The sequence below is a fragment of the Carya illinoinensis genome, chromosome 7 (genome assembly GCF_018687715.1).
Source record: "Carya illinoinensis cultivar Pawnee chromosome 7, C.illinoinensisPawnee_v1, whole genome shotgun sequence".
NCBI lineage: Eukaryota > Viridiplantae > Streptophyta > Magnoliopsida > Fagales > Juglandaceae > Carya > Carya illinoinensis.
Window position 1 is genome coordinate 16,822,948 of NC_056758.1, and position 19,554 is coordinate 16,842,501.

Below are 19,554 nucleotides of genomic sequence, written 5' to 3' on the forward strand. Positions count from 1 at the left end.
AGTAAAAATAAAAAAAAAACTTTAGTTTATTTAGTGGTGACGCTTTTGTCTTAACAAGAATTTTATATAATATTATAAAGAATTTTATTACATATAATTATTTTTATATATTTTTTATATATTTTATTGAGATGATCAGTTAAAATAATTATTTTTTATTAAAAAAAGTAATTAATTAAATAAATAAAATACGTAAAAAATGAATAAAATAGGCTCTACCCATAGAATTTTTATATTATTAATAATAACCATAATTATAATGCATGAATAAAAAATGATAAAGAAATGATAAATGGGGGAATCGTGGGAGTGCATTTCCGAAAGCACCATTTGTTTTTTTCCACGTTGGCCCCGTGTTGTTCAGATTGTTTCGTCTCCCCGCACTTCAGTCCCACGACCTCTTTTTATTATTATATATAATTTATCTCTTTCTCTCTCTCCCCCGAAGGCTCCCAGATTTTTTGTATCTCTTCATCTACGTGGTCCTTACGCCAATGTTAGAGCCAACACACAACGTTGTTCCTTTGTAATCTCTCTCTCTGTGTCTCACTGGATGCTCTGGAGTTTCATGGAATATGAAGTCTGGTTGTGTAAGCATCCTCTTCCACCTTCTTCCCTTCTTCTGTTTTTGTTTTATCTTTTCTGCTGTTCTTTTTCCCTTTCATCTTGCTCTGTTTTGGTCAAAACAGAAGAAACTAGTATGAGAAAGCAAAAACTACAACCCAAACTCAGCTGTTGGTCTGGATTTGTTTCATACATGTATCGTTTTTTGCGTCCCCATTGAAACCTACCTCCAGGCCTAAAATCATCTTTTTTTTTTTTTTTTTTTTTTTTTTTTTATGTTGGTTTCGAATTTAGTGCACCTTGATGAGATGATGGTCTCTGAAGATGTTGGCTTATTTTATCTGTTGCTTATTTGCAACTCTGGCCCTTTTCACGGTGGTGTACATGCGGAGGTGGTGGCATGTGTGGTTTTAATCTGTATTTATATGAGCCGTGCTATTTCAAGATTCATTATGCTGAGAATCCGACGGGATTTATGCAGTAGCCCATACTAATAAATGCCATTTGTATTGGTTGTTACAGACCTGTAAATGGTGCTCGAGTTCTCCCCCATTTTTTCTGCTTCACGTCTTCTTTAAACCTCAGTAGATATTAAACAATGCTTCGAGTTTCTATCTCCCATTGTATTTCGTCGCATTTAATAATTATCGCATTGAGATAAGCCGCCTTCTGGATGTTAATGCTGCTACATTAAGAACTCCAACTAAACAAGTGGTGATTTTTAGAGAATTTGAATGAGAAAGACTCACGATACTCTTGAAGAAATTGATCTGTATAGCCTTTTCCTTCTTCATAAGCATGCAGATCTTTACATTGCACAGTACCGTGTGTTGTTCTTTTGGGTAAACAACTGTTGCCAGCTCTTTGCTTGACTTGCAATTGGGTAGAATTTTGCTCAATCATTAATTTTCTTGGTAGCCTTGTCCGAACGTATTTGATTATTTAGCAACTTATCTTCTTGAGGTTTACCAATAGGAAAAAAATCTTCTTGAGTCTTACACTTTCCATTTCTTCCCAGGTAACTGTATTTGCAGATCCAAACGGTCGGAGATCATGCCTTTGTAGTATTCTCCCCACAGCTTCTTTGCTTTGTCTTGTGTTCTTTATAGGGAGTGCATTCATAGCTCCTAATTACAAAGAGGTATATATTAACTCCAGTATCTAATTTATGCTTTTGAAGTTTTGATACTGGAGTAATGCACAACAGGAGTTATTCAACAATTATTTTTGGTAAATTGATATTTTATGGTTTAAATCATCAAACATTTTTCTCCCCTATTTGATAAGATCATTTGCCCAAAAGATTTGGTTTTAAATTTAATTCAGTTCTTGTTTATTTGCTTTTGTATGTATCTCAAGTTGGGATGTTATGTGCTTCCTCTTGTGCAGAAATTATCATTATGGGAAATAGGTGGTAGTTTGCAGAATTCCAAAATCAGCAAATGCGGGGTGGGTTCATCCTTGGAGCTTTAAATTTTAAGTTTGTTGTTCAGCATCATTCCTCTCATATAAAGTTGCTGGGATTTGTTGCTTATATCGGTTTTATTTTATTTAGAATAATTGCAGGCCTCATGGAAGTGAAGCATTACCTGAAGGTATTGTTTCCAAGACTTCTGACTTGGAAATGCGAGCATTATGGGGCACTCCAAAGGTAAAGAGCCTTATGGGACTAGGGGGAAAAGGGGGAGGGTATGGAAGTTTTATTCTACCATCAAATTTGAACTGATCATCCTTGAGTTGTGAGGAAAATTTTAGGATTATTCAGTTTATGCTCGATCTGTGGAAACTTTATTGATTTTTTCCTCAAATTTTTTAGCATATGTGGATTTTAATTTGGCCTTTTTATTTGTATTTTATTTCCATTTGGCATCAAGCAATGCTGTCGTTAACATTAAGTTATCTGCTTATTCACATTGGCCATAGGTTCCAGCCAAGTGTTTCTCACAGAGCAGTTGACTTATGCCAACACATCCAAAAAGACATTGAGGTCTAATTTAGGCACTTGTTTGAAACAATAATGAAGAACACTGTAAAATTGACCACTGCAGTTTGGAAAAATAAATGGTGCTGTTTCAGAGTTGTAGGCCTATTTTTGAAATTACACCCTCCAAATTTAGGATAAGTGTGGTCAATGTTAATTTCAATTGAACTTATAAAAAATGTGAATTTTAGTTATATGCCGTCATTATGAAATTAGAAACATGATGATAAATGATCCTTAAAAGGCGACTGAGTGGAGCCATTAGTAATGAAATAGCAAAGGTAGAGAGAGAGAAGAAGAAGACAAAAGGAAGAGGACAAATAAGATTGTCTATTGGACTTAGATCTTTTTTTCTCTTCAATGCATATGGCCAATCTCTGTTTTTTTTTTTTTTTCTTAGAGCTTGCTTCAACTTTTGCCACATGCTCTTATCCTAAATGAGGCTCTCACGTATGACAGTTTTGTCACCTTTTCTTACTACCCTGGAGATTTTGTTTTCTTATAAAATTCATTCTGATATTTCCATTAACTTTAGATTATTTTTTCTAGCCATTTAATTTAGGACAGTCAAGTGTATTGTGCAGTGTTCTTTGCCCATTCTTTAAATCTTTTGAGTGCTTCAAAGTTGTTGCATCTCTTGTTCTCATTCCTTGATTCTGATTTGCCAATGTTTTGTTTTTTAGAGCAGAGACATATATGTTACTTCCCTTTTGACCAAAAGACATATACAACTTTTTTTTTTTTTTTGAGAAGTAATGTGTAAAATAATATTTGAATATACAACCTGATATTGGTACTTGCAACATTTGGTCATAAGATGTCAAGTTTTGTGCACTATGCCTCATTAAGTTTGTCAAAAATAAGGCCTGAAGAAAGTGGAGAATAATGTAGCAAGGCAGTTGTATCCTTCTTCATACCACTTTTGATATCTTCTAGAGTAGATGTACCAATATAACTTATGAGATTATGCAAGAAGATAGTGAATCTTATTGAAAATATACAAACAACTGTGAAAGAAATGACTGAAGGTATAGCTGGTTGCTTAGTTATTATTTTTGATTGGTAATCAAGAATTTTTTTCATAATAATAGGCAAAGCCCAAGTACACAGGGAGTATACTTGAGAAGTACCTAACTAGAGTTTACAACCGAAAGAAGAAAGTCATGGACATTTAGTCCATTACAAACAATGGCCCCCAGCCAAGAAAACAATGTTTTAAAGAAAAAAACTGCTTAGTTATATTACATTAAAAAAAAAAAAAATCTTTTTCATGTAAGGCATACCAAGTATGAACAATTGTGAATGAAATGACTGAAGGCATAGATGGTTGTTTAGTTATTGTTAACATCCTGCTTCATTTTCCTTGGTTAATGTCACACTTTGGACTGGATACACAAAAGCAATGCTTTAATTATGGCTGTTATTGTTACCTCATTATTAATATACAACATTTTTTTAAACTTTTTTGTATGGATGTATATGTTGTTTAAACAGGCTACTTATTACAGAGATCTTCCACAGACTAATATGAGTTCCACGAGTAATTTATTTGCTGTGGCGGTTGGGATTAAGCAAAAAGATCTTGTGAATAGAATGGTGAAAAAGGTACTTAACTGAACTCTGGATGTTTATTATTGCTATTTTTCTTGTTTTATCTTGTGTTTGATTGCTCTTTATACCCCACCCCCCCTAACTGCAGTTTCTATCAAGCAATTTTGTTGTGATGCTTTTCCATTATGATGGTGTTCTTAACGAATGGAAGGATTTTGAATGGAGTGATCATGTCATTCACATTTATGCAGTCAATCAAACTAAATGGTAAGTTAATTTAGCCTTCCACTCTAATCATTTCTAACTAAGAAATATTATTCCAATGTGGCTTGCTGGAGCTTGGTTTTGATGATTATTAGGTGGTTTGCCAAGCGGTTCTTACATCCTGAAATAGTTGCCGAGTATGGTTACATCTTCCTTTGGGATGAGGACCTAGGAGTTGAAGAGTTCCATCCTGAACGGTACATTAGCTAAACTATTATAAACGGAAAAATATTTTAAATTTGAAGTTTCCAAATGGCTAGGGTCATCAGTTTTCATATCTTATCCTGCAATAAGATTCTATTGATACATTTGACGAGTTATTTTTCTTTTTTGGTTTCAATCTTTTATATAACTTTAATGAAGAATCTGAATGCCACAAATGCAGCAAACGTCCTAATAGTAAATTAAATTATGTATAGAAAAATACTTTTTGATTGGTAATCATGTATATACAATATTAATAACTGAAACATGATCGTAGAACTTCTGTTACTTGCTCATAATTGTGGTTGTACCTGTGATTGTTGATCTTAGAATTTGTAGTTTTACTTGTTCTATTACTTATGATGAAAAAAAGTTTTCCTTGTTCTAGCAAGAAGACCAATACTGGCCAAAGATGACACAAATGTTTACTGTCTGACAAGCTTTTTTGATGGGTAAAACAAATACTTATGATATGCTAAATAAGCATAGCCTAAATACGTAGATTGCATACAAGAGAATGCAACTAATTGGGAGGTTGATACAAGTAAATCATGAAAAATCTGGTGTCAATTGAAGCCTATAACTATAGGCCAACAATAAAAGGTTTTGAAGAAGAAACTTTTAAGATCATCTAGAGTGTTCCTGATCTTCGAAGTTTTGTCTGACAAGTTAATAGACTGCGGGAGTGTAAATGAAACTGAGAAGTATTTGGGATGGACCTTTTGGAACTGCTGACGAGGTTGTTTCCTGTCTTGTGGCTGCTAGAGAGGTGTTGATGGAATTTTATCCTCACGTACCCCAAATCAGTGGTAGGGTGTCTGAGGTGCCATTGGCACTATTTTTTGAGATTACAGATGGCAATAATCTGGAACTGAATTTGGAGGGCAACTCTTTCGAGTTGAGTCCTTTGGTAGGGGCTGACCTGATTCAAATGGATGGTGGATTAGACGCGCCAATGGATATGCAGTTTGGTCCAATGGAAAGGGACATTGCAGGATTTAGAATGCAAGGGAGGGAAGAGGCCGGGGATTATCTTGTTCCTTTATCCTCTCTGCCACCAAGTTTGAGTTTGGCTAGTTTCTCTTTGGAGTGGGTGTGACAAAAAGTGAGAGATCCAAGTTTGTGTTGGGGTTTCATGTGAGAGTATTGAAGAACAATTTAGGGGCTTCTCATTGTCTTTGAGGTGGGTCATTCCATCTTTCAAGATTAGCAGAAAAAAGAGAGAGGGAATTGAAGAGACACATGCTGATAAATTATGATGCGAAGGTGGGGAGCCATAAGCATAGGTAGGACTAAGGGGAGGGTGACAAACATTTCTTTATGAAGCCAAATATTCTTACATGGAATGTTTGGGGGCTAAACAACTTTAATAAGTGACTCCGTCTCAAAAACATACTATGCCATGGAAGGTTGCTATTGTTTGTTTGTAAAAAATAGAGTTAAAGATCATTGATAGAAGCATCATTCGAAGCTTTTGGTGATGAACCTAATGGGATGGACCCATCTTGGCTCTGAGGGGCTTTGGGTGGGGTACTTATAATTTGGGATAAGAGGGTCATGGAGTTTCTAGAGGAGTGTATAGGAGATTACTTGGTTGCATGTGCTTTCAAGAATGTTGGGGATGGTTTTCTTATTTTTTATAAGTAAAAATTTACTAATATCAATAGGCGTAACCAATTATGTATACAAGAGAGAACACATAGCCCATAATAGAGTACCCCTAATGACCAGTAAGTCCATCCAATATACACCAAGCCCGATGCTCCTCCCCACAGCAAAGCAAATCACTGTAACTATCCCAACCCCTTGTTTCAACAAAACTAAGACCACCCAAAACTCCCTTATAAGCTACATTCTACATACTACACCCCCACGTACACTCTTGCCCTCCCTCTAGTCCTCCCTCGACTTGAACTACCTCTCTTAGAGTTGTAGTTGATTGCCCAAGTAAGACGCTTTAACTCCATGCTCTTCTTAAATCTTGATTTCATTTCAAGTACGTGACCCACCTCAATAGTAGTGAGTAGTGCTATGAATTGGCTGTCAAATCTTCCACATGTAATCCCCACACATTTTTGTATTTCGTTAACCTTTTGCAAAACCCAATATGATGATGAACTGACTAACGGAGGAAGAGATGTCAAGGGGACAACATCTTCCCTAGACTCACCTCCCAACTGTACACCAAGCTCTAAACATTCCTCCTCACAAGGCACCAACGACAATTCCAAAGTTTCCTCCACACCATCCATCCCCTACATTCAAATGCTATACCTCCTCAACAACACCTTGTTACTATCACAAGATGCCTCAAGAGATACCGACAAATTGGTTCTCTTTGTCATGAGTGGTGAGGCGAGGGTCACCATTAGGGGTTCTGGGTTGGCGGCAACCCACAAATTGCCTTCACCTCCAACTTGGGTGCTATCATTTCATCGGTGAGAACTGGAGATGCGTCACCCCTTGGCAATCCATTCTATGCCACTACGACAGACCCTACTTCTCCCTCAAGCCCCTCGGTGAGGGTGCCATCATTTCTTCTAGGAGAACGCTGACTCGTGGTGGAGGGCATTCCATTTCGGGGAGAACATTGGGGATGGTTTTGTGTGGGATTTTGCGGGTAAATATGTGCCAAATTTGGATAGCAAAAGGAGACTCTTGCGGGATGAGATTGATGGTTTGCGTTATTTGTGGGATATGCCTTGGTGCATTGGTGGAGATTTTAATGTCACTTGTTTTTCGAGTGAGAGATCAGGGGAGTCTCGTCTTAGTTCAGCTATGGACGATGTTTTCAAGCTTTTCTTTTATGCACATGGTCTAATAATCAGGTTTTGTCGAGATTGGACAAATTTTTGGTTTCATCTTCTCTTTTTTGATAGGTAATAAGTTAGTTTATTGATATAAAGATGGACATAGCCCAAGTACACTAGAAGTATGCATGTGCATACACGATTTAAGAGCTAGAAATAGTTACAAAGAAATCATGGAAGTTGAGACCATTTTCTTGAGGGGCACATTTTCTTTAGTTGTGCCATACGAGACTACCTTTGGTATGTTTGGATCATTTTCCTATTATGTTGGATTGTGGTGGTTCATGTGTCATAGATATTTCAAGTTTGAAAATGTGTCGTAAAGTAGATGGCATTGTGACATTGGTGTTCATCATATCAATTTATGACACTTATAGTTACCTACCAAAAAAATAAAAATAAAAATAAAAATAAAATTATGACACTTATAGTTTAATGTTAGTAGCCAAACTAAGATCTATGAAGAATGATTTGAAGATAAGAAATGAAGATTTTGGATATGTAGATAGCCATAAGAAGTCTCTATTTGAATAGTTGCAAGATATAGAAGGCAAGGAGGAGATTGGAGCTCTTTTGGATGAGGAGGTTCCAAGGAAAAGCCAAATTACCTTAGAGCATGGAAAGGTGACTTTGATGGAGGAGATACCTTCCATACCAAAATCTCATGCTCTTAGGCTAAGGGAAGGGATAAGTGCACAAGGTTCTTCCATTGTGTAGCCAACTCACATTAGAGGACAAATGCCATTGAGTTGCGCCGCATTGATGGTCTTGTACTTTTTTATCATTTCATGATAAAGGGCCAATTTTCCCACTTTTAGGCATGTCTTCTTTCAAAACAATTTGGATGGTGACCTAAGTTTGATGGTTTAGCCATTGAGTCTATTGATCTCCAGTAGTGCCAATTGATTGGAAAGGCCGGTTGAAGAGGAGAAGCTTCATCGAATGGTGAGTTGGATGGCTAAAGGTTGAGCTTGGGGACTAGATGGATATTCCATGGAGTTTTTTCGAGTTTGTTGGGATGTGGCAAAAAGGATATCATCGAGGTATTCCAGGAGTTTTATGCTTATGGGAAATTTGAGAAGAGCCTTATTGTGACTTTCATTCACTCAACCGTAAGCGGCCCAAGGCTTCGGATGTGAAGGATTTTTGCCTCATTAGTCTTGTGAATGAAGCGTATATGATCATATCCAAAGTTTTGATCAATTGAATGAGTATGATAATGGAGAACATTATTTCAAAGCCTCGAAATGCTTTTGTCAAGGAAAGAAAAATATTGGATTCGGTGCTCATTGCTAATGAATGCTTGGAAAGTAGAATGAAATCAAGAGTGCTAGGCATTTCATGCAAGTTGCATATGGATAAAGCTTACTATAAATTGGGTATTTTTGTATTATTTGCTTGGAAGGTGCGGCTTTGGGGATACATGGTGCACATGGATTAGGCATTTTATTTCCACATCTTGTTTCTCGGTCCTTGTGAATGACTTCGCATTTGGTTTCTTTAACAGTTCCAGTGGGTTTAGGCAAGGGGATCCGTTTTCCACATTTCTATATGTTATTATTATGGATGGCTCATATTAGGATGCTGGAGTTGCAATGGAGGGGGATTTCTTTTTGGGTTTTCAGTGGACGCTTTACTACTCTGCTTTGAAGCAGTTTCTGGCCTAAAAGTGAATCTTGGTAAGTTTGAACTGATCCCGGTGGGAAATGTTCATAACATACAATGCTTGGTGAGAATATTAGGATGCAAGGTATCTCCTTTGCCCATGAAGTACCTTAGAATTCCCTTGGTGCTGCAAGCTACCCGCTTGTGGGTAGCCCTAGTGGTAAGGGTGAACTTGTGTGCATGAGACCCATGTCACAGGTTCGATTCCTCTTGGGATTAAATTGTGATTTAAGTGGGAGGCCATGGCGGTGGGTTGATGTGCTATTCTCCCTTGGGGATTAGGTTCCATGGGTGATAAGGGCTCTGCTGTGGGGTGGTTCCCCTGTCATAAGAAAAAATAAAATAAAATAAAAAAGAAGAAACCAAAAAAAAAAAAAAAAAGAGAATTCTCTTGGGTGCTGCATATAAGGTGAAGAATATTTGGGCTGAGGTGATTGAGAAGATCAAATGAAGGCTGGTAAGTTGGAAAAGGATAAACTTGTCAAAAGTAGTTAGAATCAATTTTCTAACCTCTCTACATATTTCCTATCCTTGTTCCCTTTACTTCAGATGGGGCAAATTGTATCTAGAATATATTTTGGGTTGTGAGGAATTAGGGATGAGACCATGTTCTTCTTGGTAAGCTTGGATAAGGTTTGCTACCAATTTCTTGTGATGGGTTGGCCATTAGAAACTTGAGAGAGTTTTCAACAAGGCTCTTCTTGGGAAGTGGCTTTGGCAGTATCACAAAGAAGTTGGGGCATTGTGGAGGGCCGTAATTGATTTTAAGTATGAGAGTGTTTTGGGGGTTTGGTGCTCCAACAAAGTTCAGGGTGCACATGGTGGAGTTTGTGGAAAAAAATAAGATCTAGTTAGGGACTTTTTGTTAGACATATCAAATTTGCAGTTGTTGATGGCTTCGGGATTAGATTTTGGCATGATACTTGGTGTGGTGATTGCACTCTCAAGGTTGCATTCCTGGCTCTATATTATGTTACATATTAACAAGATGTTTTGCTGGCAAAGCTTTGGGAAAGTTCTAGTGTTTCGTTGTAGTATAATGTTAGTTTTTCAGAGCAACTCAAGATTGGGAGATGGGTGCTATCACAAAATTTTTCAGCCTACTGTACCCAGAGTCTTGGTGGTGTTGTGGCGGATAATGATTTGGACTCAATCCAGGAGCGGGAAATTATCTGTTCAGTCTTTTTACAAGGCTGACAGGCCAGCATTGTATACCTTTCCCTTAGAAGGGTATTTGGAGGAGTAAGGTGCCTCTTAAGGTTGCTTTCTTTGGTTTGACCTCTTCTCTTAGAAAAATTCCTACCATGGATAACTTAAGGAAGCAATGGATTATTATTGTTGATTGGAGCTGTATGTGTGAACAAAGTAGTGACTCTGTGGACCATTTATTACTTCATTGCAAAGTGGCTAGAACCCTTTTGGGAAGATATTTTCAGTAGGACTAGACTTGCATGGGCAATGCCTGAGAGGGTGGTGATCTCTTGCCCAGTTGGAGAGCTTTAGGGTAATCACCAAATCACAGTAGTTTGGAAGATAGTTCCCTTATGTATGATGTGGTGCATTTGGGCAGAGAGGAATGATCGAAGCTTTGAAGATAGGGAGGGATCATTGGAAGGACTACGAAGATTTTTTTTTTTTCAATGCTTCATTTTTATGGGCGTCTATGGTCATTTTCAATGTAGCTATTTTTCATGATTTTCTTGTTTCTATTTCACCTAATGCTTAACTAGTTGTTTTCTCATATGCTTCCTGTATACTTGAGCTACTCCTATTCATTTGATTCAATAAAAAGTTATTTTACCAGGGAAAAAAAAAAAGAATTGTCTAGAAATCACAGTTGGATATTTGACTTTTCTAAAATGTTTCTTTCTTCTAGAATACACTTTCTCATTGTGATCAAGTCTTGCTAGGTAATTTGTGAAAATTTACTTCTGAGGTGATTGAGAGTCATGGTGTTACAATCTTTCTATAAAGTCTTATAACATCTAATCATATATCACTCATTTAGTCTTACAAAAGTAAGGGCATGTTTGGACACTTAGGCTACATTTGGATGTTAAGCTGAGCTAAGTTGAGCTCATTTTTTATGAATAGTAGTGCATTGAGATGGTGTAGTGAGTTATGTGAGACCCATCTAAGATGAATTTAGATGTTAAGATGAGTTTAGTACTATTTATGGGAAGTTAAAAAAGGTTGTGGATCTCACATGTAAAGAGGTGTTGAGTTGAAAAAGGTTGTGGGTCCCACGTGTAAAGAGGTTTTGAATTGAGATGAATTTAGTAATTTGAGAGATGTATGTTTGGATGTTAGACTCAGTTTAAAATTAGACTAAATTGAGTTGATCTCAGTACATTCCAACAACCAAACTAGCCTTAGAGTATTTCAAAATTTTTTGGATGGTAGTGAAATGGTTTGAGTGAAGATATTGTATTGGGTTTTGGGAAATTAGAGAAAAAGTTGAATAAAAATGTTGTAAAGTTACAAAATTGTTTGAATATAATTTTTTTAATATTATTTTTGTTTCAAGTTTGTAAAAGTTTTATTGAGTTTTGAAGTTTGTAAAAGTTTTATAAGTTTTTGTGTTAGGATAATGATTAGATAAAAAGTTGAAAAATTTGATATTTGAATAGTGTTTTTGTGTTTGGGTGATGCTTGGGAATGGAATTATGAAATTTTTTTAGAATTTTGAGAATTCTTTGCTGTCCAAACATGCCCTACATGATCTCATTATTCAACATTAGCCAGTTGGAGGATTATGAAATGAGACATTGGCATGCATAACACATGACATGTACACAAGTTCAAATTATAAATTTTGGTACCTTTTTTTTAACAAGTAATTAAAATGTTACGAATTACTCAACCTGTTTGTTCGTTAATCCTCCTCATGGGCCATCTTCTGGTGTGATGCCAACTATCGCTGATGATGCTTGAAAGTGCTCAGGTTATCAATTAATGATCCAATGCTTTCCTCTTATCCACAATGCCACTTGAAGCATGGGAATGGGTGAATGAGTTGGGTAGAGTTGTGCTGATGGTCATGGTTTGGCAAATTATCCGTGTCAACAAATTGCCTACCGGCCGAGGTTTTTTGACCATTCACCTGGTTGAATAGAAGTTCTCTCCTATTCACTTTTCTCCTCTTTTTTTAGCTAAATACATCGATCAGTCCCATCCTCTCATTTCTTATTCATGCCTCTTTATAGACGTGCTGTGAATATTCTAAAATATTCTCCTTGATGTGTATGTTTGATTCAATCTACTGATACCTGAACATTCTATCTGCCCCCGATTACGTTCTTGATGTGCAACTTCAGCTACTGATGGCCGTTTTTTTCCAGGAGCTCTTACTCTTAGGCCTTGTGATGGCTGTCATCTTCTGTCTCTATGCTTTCATACCCTCCCTTTCTACAATAAAGGTATTAGTGCCTATCAAAAAAACAATAGAGGTATTCAGGTTCTCTTTCAAAATGTTCTCCTTAAAGGCTTTACTTTTGGGCTAACTTCTTCACTTACTTTTCATCCCAAGAGCTGATTAGACTTTGGCCTTCTATACCATCAGTTGCCACCATTCCTAGGTCTGACCTTCCTTTCTTGGTTGGACTTTGGGAATCTCTGGACACTGAATTCTTATGGGCCTGGGTCTCCTATCCCAATAATCACAATCAAGATCAGGATGAGAAAGAAACCAAACAAAAAAAAAAAAAAAAAAAAAAAATCTTAGGTTTTTAATCAACAATACGTAAGTTCTCTTTTTATAAGAGTTTTTTGAATAAGTTCTTAAGAGAAGTTACTTATCAAAAAAAAAAGTTCTTAAGAGAAGTTGTAATCCAAATGCTAAAATTTTGTTGATAATAGGAAGTCAAGCTGTGTCGCAATGTTATGATGTTACGATCATCTTTTATGAGAAGACAACTTTAAAACAACTTTAAAACCTTATGAAAAATTAATGAACCTCAATAAAATGGGTTGTGATGGTACGTACCACTTGAACCAAACCTGTGAACTGTATTTTTCTTTTCCTCTAAATGTTTTCCTCATTCAGCCCTGTAATAAGAAGCAATATCTTTATTTATGGTATGCAAAGTGAGATTGTGTCTGTTTTTTGGAAAAGATTTTTGATGAAAAATTTTTCCCTCCAAATATTTGATGGGAAGGGTATAATCTAAAATAACTATCGAAGTTAACTCCCCAATCTAATTGTAAAACTTTGGTTTCTTGCAATGTTATTTTATTTGGCCCACATTTCACTTTTTGCTTTATGAGTAGGCTCTATTTGACCTTTTCACTCAAGGGCACCATTGGCTTAAACAAGGGTTGGCAACTTAACTTTTAGTTACATGCAATTTAAGATATATTTGGAGAAATGCTTATACTTGATATTCTTTGTACTCTTGAAATTACTAGATATGTCTCTATCATTAAAAGTGAAGGTCTTGAGATATCACAGCCAGCACTTGATCGTAACAAATCAGAGGTGCATCATCAAATTACCGCTCGTGGGAGGAGATCAAAAGTGCACAGGTTCTCTAGTAGGATTATTCTTATGTTTTAATTTTAACTTCTTTTGTCTTTTACTTTCTCATTTCCATATATCCCTTGTGCCAGTTTTTTGTCCCATGCTTTGTTTCTCATTCCAAAAGTCAATGGCTTAAATTTTCTTTGCTCTCTTTTTTCTCTTGAACTGGAAATTTGTTCCCTTACGAAAAGTTAAAAGCACAAGGGTAATTATTCTCTCTTTCTATTGGAAGTACACACAGAGTGGTAGAGTTCCAACTCTAGGGACACAATAGGGGATGGACGTAATACCTTCAATTACTTTAATTTAAAAAAAAATAAAAAATAAAAACTTGCAGTTGCTATCTGTTCACCATGCTACCAACTCTAAAACCTGATCTGCATTTATATAAGATGATGCTACCAATATTAGAACCTAATTCAGCTAGAGGATCATAATTCAATATCTGACTAAGTATAGAAGTCTGCCTCAACTTCTTCTGTTTCCTCTATAAAGCCCAAAGAATGTGTCCTTTTTTCAACAAGAGGATCTTTAATTATGTCAGGTCTGTAATTGGAGATATTTCCCAAAGAATGTGTCCTTATTATAAAAGTTCCAAGAATGGCATGGAAAAAGTACTGGAAATGTCTCCAAAGCTGTTGACTTATATCCTCAGCTGTCTTTCAGATGGGCATGTATGACATTTCTAAGGCATCTGGAATGTTAGTTGCTTTACTGAAGCAGCCACATTCGGTTCCTATATTTGTTCGCTGTTAGTAATTTTTCTTTTCTTTTTTTTTTTTTTTTGATAAGTAAAAGATAAATATTATTGCTCAGAATATAATAGGCGTGACCCGTGTACACAGGAAGACTGTTAGTAATTTTTCTTAACAATATGATTTAGATTAAGTAGGCCTGAAAACAGTTGCTTTATTTGGTTTTAATGTTGTATATGGTTTTGGCCCATGTTTCTGCAGAAGAACGTACAAGCCTGGAAGTGGTGGGAAAGGTTGTGATGGCAGCAGTACTGCTCCTCCATGCACTGGGTAAAATTTCACGTCCTAGATGTATCTGGTTTTGTTCAATTGAATGTAATGGCTTATTTAATTTCTAAAGAAGGGACAGAAGTTCCTATTCTTGTGTCAATATTCTTACAACAGTTGAAGTTTTTGTACGAAACTAAGATAAAAGCCATTCTTGCAGATGGATAGAAATGATGGCACCTGTTTTTTCAAAAGCTGCCTGGCAGTGTGTATGGTATATGATCCAGGTGTGTGACATATTACTTCATTTATGATGAAATAAGTTTGCAAAATATGCAGAGGGTTATCTTTGATCAATAGTTTTGAGTTATTTCTATAAGATGTACTGAAACTGACATGAAATAGAAACATTTTAAAGTAGAGTCTCAAACTTGGATAAGGAGAGACTTCCCAATAATTAAAAGAGCCCAACTAAACCAGTACAGGAATGACACTGGCAAACTTGTATAGCTATTACTTAAGTACCGCAGCTTAACTCCGTAATGTGGTAAAACAAATACAGTGTAGATTGCGTTCATTTTGATCTCCCGATTGAAGGAGCTTGGAAACAAGCTGATTTAACTGTAACATTTGATTATTTTATAGAACTCCTGTTGTTCTCATCTGTGGGAACTGCTTTGGCTTTCCATTTCTGTCCGCACCTGACCCATTCCATCAACCCTCTCTCTCTCTTTTTTTTTTTTTTTCTTTTTTCTTTTTTCTTTTTTTGGTTAGGCAACAATAGGGGAAGGGGTTGAAGGTAGCTACCGTGGTACTTAGGCTGGCTAATTTAGTAGAGGATATATACTATTTGGGTCAAACTGAGTAATCCACAATATTCATTAAAATGAGGAGAAGATGGATAGAAAGGATCTAATACACATCTCCTTTGCGCTTATAATGACATTTTAATTACCTGCGAGAGAGAGAGAAAGATTATAACTTGTGATCTAATTCTCCAACTCATCTAGATTCCTTGGTCCATAACTTTTTGGCAGAATGACTTGATCCATGCCTGGGGCCTGGACATGCAGCTCGGTTATTGTGCACAGGCAAGCTCCTTGTTATTGTTTTTTCTTCTCTCTCTCTCTCTCTCTCTCTCTCTCTCTCTCCACCTTTTAAAGATCTCCTTGGCCCAGACTTGTTGTGTGAAACCTATTTTTCCTCCACAATCAGGGTGATCGAACCAAAAATGTTGGCGTTGTGGATGCTGAGTACATAGTTCATTATGGTCGTCCAACACTTGGAGGCATTGATAAAAATGAGGTTAGATTCAAGAAATCTCTTATCACATACTAATGCTGAGAGAAAGCTTTAGGTGTTCGTTATGTTTTGAACATATGAACTGTCCCTCATATGTTTCGAATGTTGTAGGGCTTGTTACCCTTGTGATTGTGTCACTTGTCTTGTAGTCTACATTCTTGTATAAGGGCCGGCTAGTAGTTCTTGTTACAAGAGTTTTGGGGGGTTTGATTATAGGTTTTCTTCTTTCCTAATAGCTTAATAATATCCCAGGCAAATTGGAGTTTATTTCCATGGATGCTACAACTAGTGACCATGTGCATGAAAACAAAAGAAGGGCGTTAATTGTATATACTCGTATGAGCTACTACTCCATTCTCATTTACATCCATAGACTCACTTAGTGAAACTTGGACCCTAATTTCAGCTTTACATGTGCCATTAAAGTTAATGGCGATTTTTTTCAGAGGTGGATAAGTTCTACCTGTGTGCTGTGCTGTTATGCAATTGGATTCCCTCCCTGAAAAAATATAATGATACTTAACTGCAGTCAACTAATCCCAACTATTTTAGTGTTGCCTCTGATAATTTTTTGACGAATTATAGGCAGCAACATGCCTTTTCTTTTCTTTTCTATTCTTCTGTTTTTTTTTTTTTTTTTTTTCTGCCATTCTATACTAAGATCATAGAATTGCTTACGGTTCAAAGTGCAAAATTCAAGCTTACTTCATTTTGTACACATTTTTTACTCCACACGAGCACTGACTTGTCTTGTACAAAGGTGTGTATCAGAAGATAAGTTAATGCCGTTGCATGTTAAATATATTACCCCCATCTGTTTCATCAAGTACATTATTCTGTAAACAAGTTGTCTGTAAAGCATAATGTATTGCATTAATTACTGATTATATTAAAGCCACCATACTAGTATCAAATCCTTTGTAGTCCATGTGGCTTTATCATGTAGTTTACTTGCATCTATCACATCTCAGATTCTTTTGCCTTTTTTAGCCTCTTCTCACCATTCGCTAAAAGGCTTTGTGCTAGAAAGCTGACGTGATAATGCCAATACGTCTTATAGGAAGATCATAAACTGCATGCTATCAAGTATCCAATTGAACACTTATTAAATGAGTATTGAATGATTCCTTAACTATATCATCAGCAATGTGATTTTGTGCTTCATAATTTTAGGATTTCATTCATAAAAGGATTTTATCTGTCCTTAGTGTGCCGTCCAAAGCAATATGAGTGAATAATATTGTTCAATTTCTAAACCTGTCTAATGTGATTACTTATTTGTGGTTTTAGGTTATTAGTTGCCAATTAATGTTCATCAATGCGAAAAATTCATCCCCCATGGCCAGACTTTCAAAACCAGAAAGAATATAACTAGCACAGAAACACTGATTTCCTTTTTATTTTTTATTTATTTTTATTTATAATCTGAAAACTTAACTGTCTTTGTGTTGCAGGCATCATCTAACACCCATAAAAAAGATCATAGAGCTGATGTAAGTTTTCACTCTTTTTAAGCAAAATAAAAATAGTTAAATCTATTTTCTAGCTTCCTTAGCTGGTTAAAAGGCCTGTTGAAGTCGCCCTCGTCTTGTTTGGATTGATGCTCTGATATCTGTTAGGACTGCCCGTCTTTAGATAATGAATGACTGTTGCTCACTAGTATGTGCTGATGGCAGTATGATGCCAGAAGACAGAATATATTGTACCACTTAGTGAGCAACAGGCTTTGCTAATTCTCAGAGGCTTTGTAACAAGGCTTCTAGCTTGAGAATTCACTGGGAATGAAAATCACTAGGTCCACTTAAGGAATCCTGTCTGTGAAGTATCCACCCCAAATATTACATGAACAGAAGGCACCCATAAATTGAGGTTGTTCACCAGTCTAGCTGATTAGATGAAAAGATTGTAGCTATCCAGACTCTTGAGCCCATTGTAATTAACCAAATCAGTAGGAAGGGGGGCGTTTTGATATGTGATGCCTTCCAGCCACGATTTCTCTATCTTTATCAAGAGTTAGCATTCCAATGAAGTAGTTCTTTTGAACTGAGTATTGTCATGTTTTTTGCAGGTGAGGAGGCAATCCTACATTGAGTTAGATGTTTTCAGAAAAAGATGGAGAAAAGCTGTTGAGGAGGATGAATGTTGGATTGACCCATATCAGCAGCCAGTGGAAGAGGGTCTCCTTTAATCTTCCGTTGATGGTCTTCAATTTCAAGTAAAAGATGTATAACATAATACACCGCAGCTGTTGTTGTAACATAAGGAAAGACCCCGATCAGGGGGAAAACAGGTATTACTGGCAGGATAGGTCGATATTGGTTATGCTGGGATCTTCAGCCGTGGAATACGCTTGTACCTTTGTTGAGACATAGTTTGGAATACACTTCCATTCTTCGTATATATTTAAACTCCTGTAAGTTTGCCATTCTTTGCAAAATATATTTATATTGATTGCATTAGGCAGAACTAGTTAGAAATCAAGTTATAACTCTTTTATTTGTAGAATAAATCTTGTAATCTCTTGTACAAAATTAAAAGCAACCTTTGCCAACTTCACTTGCTCTTGTAAGTTGTAATAAATTTTTTTTATATGTTTTTTTGTTTTTGTACGCTAAACTGACTAGTATATTTTCGAAGGGGTGCTGACATTTCATCTTATGCAAAATAAAAGTGCTTTTTGAGAGAGAATAGGTCTCTGTAATGGGTCCTCTAAAGTTGGAGGGAGTCTGATAAAGGTCATCAAATGGTTCAATGTAAAATGTCGAAAAGGTGAAGAAATCTGAATGTCCCCATCAGCTTTCGGTAGAATGAGAAAGTGACATGCTTTGAAATTGATCAAATTATTGGAGTTTCACAACTGGATCACTTACTTCGAGGACTGATAAGACACTTTTGTCAATCCCACTCTTCTCTCTCTCTCTCTCTGTGGCCATGTTTGTCAACCCCTACTTTCAAGTTTAGAAAACTTTACAACTGGTATACACAAAACTGGGTTGTCTCTGTCAATTACCTCCTCTTGAATACCATAACTTCAACAGTCCCTTATCTAATTTCCATTACTTGAATTACATGAGAAATTTGGGTTTTAGAACTTGAATCTTCTCAAAAGAGAGAAAAATGAAATCTCTTGACAGAATACTACTGTCTTTGAGGGGTATTTGAGTTATGCATTTACTTGTATCATGATCTGATAGGCAAATTAGTTGTATGCAGGGCTATTACATAGAACTGGAGGCGCTTATATTGTTGCCTTTTTCTTGTTTGTTTGTTTGTTTGCATACAATAACAACAATGTATTAAGATGATAAGTTGGATTTCATTCATATCATATTATTTGAGAGCACTCATTACTGACTTTGTGAAACTCTGATTTTGATAGTTTTGATTTCATTAATATCAATCTCATACCATGGTTCCATAATAATAGTTCTCATGATTAACTAGACTTCATGTAAACATCCTTCCCCAACGGCACTACGGGTTCGGCATTATTTTTCATAAAATATTAAAATCTGTGCAGACTCACATAAATCAGATAATGTGTTCGTTTTGACAATCTATTTTAATTCATCTCATCTAATTATTATAATTTTTTTAAATTTTTAAATAAAATAAAATAAGTAATTTTTTTTTTAAAATTTTAATATAAAAATAATATTAAAAATATATATTTTAATAATATTTTATTTAATTTTTAATTTTAATTTCATCAATAAAAACAAATGAGTCATT

The 19,554-nt window shown here is 35.9% G+C and overlaps 1 protein-coding gene across 2 annotated transcripts; it reads left to right on the top strand.

The window, feature by feature from the left end:
• Window positions 1-404: 404 nt before the first annotated feature.
• LOC122315934 lies at window positions 405-18,417 on the top strand. Of its 2 annotated transcripts, XM_043132290.1 has the most exons (14): window positions 408-590; window positions 1,583-1,705; window positions 1,954-2,013; window positions 2,120-2,215; window positions 4,040-4,150; window positions 4,245-4,363; window positions 4,456-4,557; window positions 13,447-13,563; window positions 14,515-14,583; window positions 14,741-14,807; window positions 15,558-15,611; window positions 15,736-15,825; window positions 17,277-17,315; window positions 17,891-18,417. In XM_043132290.1, the coding sequence occupies exons 1-14, from the start codon at window positions 576-578 to the stop codon at window positions 18,008-18,010; spliced, it is 1,182 nt and encodes a 393-aa protein (XP_042988224.1). In that variant the 5' UTR covers window positions 408-575; the 3' UTR covers window positions 18,011-18,417. The 2 variants fall into 2 exon arrangements, with proteins under 2 accessions (XP_042988225.1, XP_042988224.1); XM_043132291.1 differs by lacking the exons at window positions 15,558-15,611; window positions 15,736-15,825 and having other exon boundaries at window positions 405-590.
• Window positions 18,418-19,554: the final 1,137 nt, after the last annotated feature.

Excerpts from the sequence above, each read along its gene's own strand:
- LOC122315934 (XM_043132290.1), top strand. Across the intron at positions 1,706-1,953 it reads TAGCTCCTAATTACAAAGAG|AAATTATCATTATGGGAAAT; the intron begins GTATATATTAAC and ends CCTCTTGTGCAG. Across the intron at positions 14,584-14,740 it reads ACTGCTCCTCCATGCACTGG|ATGGATAGAAATGATGGCAC; the intron begins GTAAAATTTCAC and ends CCATTCTTGCAG.